At 35.3% G+C, this 4,170-nt stretch overlaps 1 protein-coding gene across 1 annotated transcript; it reads left to right on the forward strand.

Annotated features, from left to right (window-relative positions):
• Window positions 1–454: 454 nt before the first annotated feature.
• LOC104213702 (pentatricopeptide repeat-containing protein At4g26680, mitochondrial) lies at window positions 455–3,787 on the forward strand. The gene is made up of 2 exons (XM_009763236.2): window positions 455–2,262; window positions 3,466–3,787. The coding sequence occupies exon 1, from the start codon at window positions 604–606 to the stop codon at window positions 2,161–2,163; it is 1,560 nt and encodes a 519-aa protein (XP_009761538.1). The 5' UTR covers window positions 455–603; the 3' UTR covers window positions 2,164–2,262; window positions 3,466–3,787.
• The last annotated feature ends 383 nt before the right edge of the window (window positions 3,788–4,170 follow it).

Here is a 4,170-nt window from a genome sequence, read left to right on the forward strand (position 1 = left end):
TCCTAAAAGATCCATCAAGCACAATTTATTAGGGAAAAATTGTTCCCAAAAAGAAATTTCTGAGTGAATAAAAGGATGACTGATATCTCGAGACTTTCAGTAATGATATTATCTGGATATAATAGAAAAGTGAAATCAGAAACAATAAAAAAAAACTAAAACATAAAAGAAAGAAGAAAGGGCAAGAAAATATTCTTCAGCTTTAAATATTTGACATTTTTCTTGCTTTACCACATTCCTCCTTTTCCACAAACTAAAAAATCAGTGAATTCTCATACTTTCTTCCTATACTAGATTAAATATCACCAATTAGTTAAAAAAATTAAGACTAAATCCCCCCAAGGGTGATACGGGAAGTAAATATAATTTCAAAAAATACCGGGGACACATTTTCTATTAAGTCACAAATTGTGGGCGAATGTTTATATTCAAGAAATCAAATCATCCCCTTTCGTTCACGAAAATGGGTACCCTGCCTTCGCAGCTCAAACACTGAAGTCCACCTTCAATAACTTAGGAAAAAGCAAAAAGATTTCTCTTTTCATACAAGGTCAGTTCCCCCTCAATGAAATTTCAAGTGGGTAACTCAAGAAAATTCTTGAAATGAAGTGTCTAAAACATTTTCGTAAATTTTCAACCTTTCTTGATTTACCCAAAAATACCCACCAAAGAAAAAAATTGGACCCAATTCCGTTGCCTCATAGAACCATTTCTGAACCTAAAGGTCAAGATCTTGATTTTATTAATGTAGCTCATAGTCACCTTATACATTCTGATTGGTCTAAGCTTGAGATTTTAGCTTCTGGTTTAACCCCATTTAGAGTAAAGCACATTTTATTGAAAATTCAAAAAGATTATGTTTTGTCACTTGAATTCTTCAATTGGGTTGAGGTTAAAAACCCTAATTCAAATACCCTTGAGAATCATTCCATTGTTCTTCATGTTGTTACTAAGAATAAGAAGTTTAAATCAGCTGAATCAATTTTGAGGAAGCTTGTTAAATCAGGTTGTGTTGAATTTCCTGCTAAATTATTTGAAGCTATACTGTTATCGTATCGAATGTGCGATTCTTCGCCGCGTGTTTTTGACTCATTGTTTAAGTGTCATGCTCATTTGAAGAAGTTTAGAAATGCCAGTGATACATTTCGTAGTATGAAGCAGTATGGTTTTGTTCCTACTGTTGAGTCTTGCAATGCTTTTATGAGCTCATTGCTTAGTTTGGATAGGACAGATGTTGTATTGGGTTTTTATAAGGAGATGCGTCATTCAAGGATTTCGCCTAATGTTTACACTTTTAATATGGTTATGAGTGCTTTTACCAAATTGGGAAAACTAGAAAAGGCTGTTGAGGTTTTTAGGGAAATGGAGAACATAAGCTTGAAACCGACTGTTGTGTCTTATAACACTTTGATGACTGGACATTGTAACCGCGGCCTCTTGAGTTTCGCGTTGAAACTTAAGAGTGCGATGGAGAAGAATGGGGTATGTCCAGATAGTGTTACTTATAACGCTCTTATTCACGGTTTATGTAAAGAACGGAAATTACATGAAGCAAACAAACTTTTTAGCGAGATGAAGAGGATCGGTGTGGCTCCTAATGTTGTCACGTATAATACATTGATAAATGCATATAGCCAGGTTGGTAATTCTGAAATGGGAAGTCGGCTTTTTGAGGAGATGACGAACAATGGATTGAAGGGTGATATATTGACTTACAATGCATTGATTTTGGGACTGTCCAAAGAGGGAAAGACAAAGAAAGCTGCATTTTTGGTCAAAGAACTTGATAAGGCAAATTTGGTTCCTAATTCCTCTACTTTCTCTGCTTTGATTAGTGGACAGTGTGCAAGAAGGAATCCCGACCGTGCCTTTCAACTCTATAAAAGCATGGTCAGAGGTGGTTGTCACCCGAATAAGCCAACTTTGACTCTATTAACGTCCACCTTCCTCAAGAATGAGGATTATGATGGAGCATTGGAAGTCTTGAAAGAGATGTTAGAAAGATCTATTACCCCTGATTTGGGTATGTTAACCGAAATATGTAACTCACTTCTCAGATGCGGCAGAGAAGGAACGATCATAAAACTATTACAAGATATAGAAGCTAGACGCCTCATCCCTGAAGGTTTTGATAAAGCAACAATAATTAGTTCTATGGACTGAAGATAGAATGTAAAGTTTTTACAAGAAATAGAAGCTAGACACCTCATTGCCAAAGGTTTTGTTATGGCAACAATGATTAGTTCTACGAGAAGATAGAATGTAAGTTGTACAAAACTTTGTTCTCATTACTCCTAAGCATCTGTAACTTACCCTTAAATACTAAAAAAATCAATTGCTCGGGTACCAATGTGCTTTTCCTTCATGAGCAAAATTGTTTGCCATATCAGATAATTGAAGCTTGTTTTTCAAAGATTACTAGCAGCTGTTAAATAATGCCGTACTTCTGAGATGTTACCTGGATGATGAACATCTTATGGAGAGTTGGGATATCTCTATGAGTCAATCTTGCTGTTTCCAAAGACATACAAAGTGTTAAGCTTCACAACTCATTTTATCTCCTGGTCATGTCCAGAAAATATTTGATATTGACATATTGTTGTCTTCAGGGGCGGAGCTAGCATAGAGTTATACTGGTTCGGCCGAAGCCAGTAGTTTTCGTTCAAATCCTGTATTTATCTTAAGAAATCCATTGAATATGTACAAATTACTAATTTAAAATCCAATAACTTGAAAGAACTAGAATCTTGAACCCATGAGTTTCAAATCCTGGCTCTGCCTTTGGTTGTTCTTGATTTCCACTTGCATTATGTAGCAGCTTCCTTTTATTTCCTTTAGCAGTCTTGAATTGTAAATTTGTTATAACAAATTGCAAATTTGGTTTCAGTATTTTCCATTCCTTTACCATTCTTCTGCCAGCTTTTAACCAGATGAACTCTGAGCTTGACTCTCCTAGTCTATACAAGAACCAGGAAACATCTCCCATTCCCACTATTCAGCATTTCTCTAGTATTTTGGCCTCCTCCTATTTCCAGAACCTCAATTATAGCCTTGTTTCGTGGGATATTTTGCTTCTCTGATGGGCAGGACCTCTATATTTTTCTCATCCTCCACTATTTGCACATTTATAAATGTTGGAGAATTTCGATCAAGACTTGCCTTCTGAACTCAAATTTGTTTATCTGTACCCTGCTTCTAATGATTTTTAGCTGTTTTATTATGTTCTGTTTTGGTGGTCATTTAGGGGCTTGGCATACCATGTTGTAGTTTAATAGTTTTTGTAGTAGGTGCCTTTCTGAGAAAACTTGGGCAGGAATTTCGCCAGTAGCCAACGTGTTATTTTATCTGCTGTTTGATCAATAGTTAGTCAGCTTATTTTAGAAATTATTTCATGTCCTATCCCCTATTTTTTGGCAACTAAAAGCTCAATTTGGTTTCATCTATTTCCATTTGTGTCATATGTAGCTCAATGTTTTACGTCGAGCATTGACATAGTTATGGTCTATAAGTTTCCCCAAGGGGTGGCCTAGCAGTCGATAGTTGAAGCAGCAAGTCGACAACCTCGGGAGCAACATTTGAATCCAAACTGAGGCAGCACTACGTGAGATCTTACATCTACCCAAGTCTTGGTAAGATATATGGTACCTGTGTTGGTCGGAGATAGTAGGTATCTGTTGGATTAATCGATACACACACAAGCTTGGCACAAACACTTTGTTTTATCTTAGGAAGCAAAGTTGGATATTATAATAAGGATAAATATATTCCAAATTTTGCCTTGTCCTGATTTCTGAAACCTCAAAATAAATTAACTGCAGTTGTTTTACTCATTTGACCATGCTAAATTGTTGTTGTTGCCTCACTTAATTGAGTCCATCATTATTGTATCCAATTTCTGAAAATTTTGATGCGATTTAGAGACAAGTCGAAATGATAACGAGAGTCAAGTAACTTCCTTTGAGAAGCTGCCGTATTAAATCTTAATTCTTCTGGTTTAAATTTATTGTTGGTTTCTAGTTGTCACAATAAATCTTGTAATTGGAGTATTTCAATATTACTCCCTCTGTGCTGTTTAAAGAGAATATTGCATATTTTTATGTTTTAATATGCTTTTATAGCTGTAAAAATGTCATGATTTACTTAAGATCACAAGTTTCAAAAATATTTCTA

Source organism: Nicotiana sylvestris, chromosome 7 (genome assembly GCF_000393655.2).
Source record: "Nicotiana sylvestris chromosome 7, ASM39365v2, whole genome shotgun sequence".
NCBI lineage: Eukaryota > Viridiplantae > Streptophyta > Magnoliopsida > Solanales > Solanaceae > Nicotiana > Nicotiana sylvestris.

Bases quoted from the DNA above. Each gene is read 5' to 3' on its own strand.
- LOC104213702 (XM_009763236.2), top strand. From the start codon at position 604: ATGAAGTGTCTAAAACATTTTCGTAAATTTTCAACCTTTCTTGATTTA.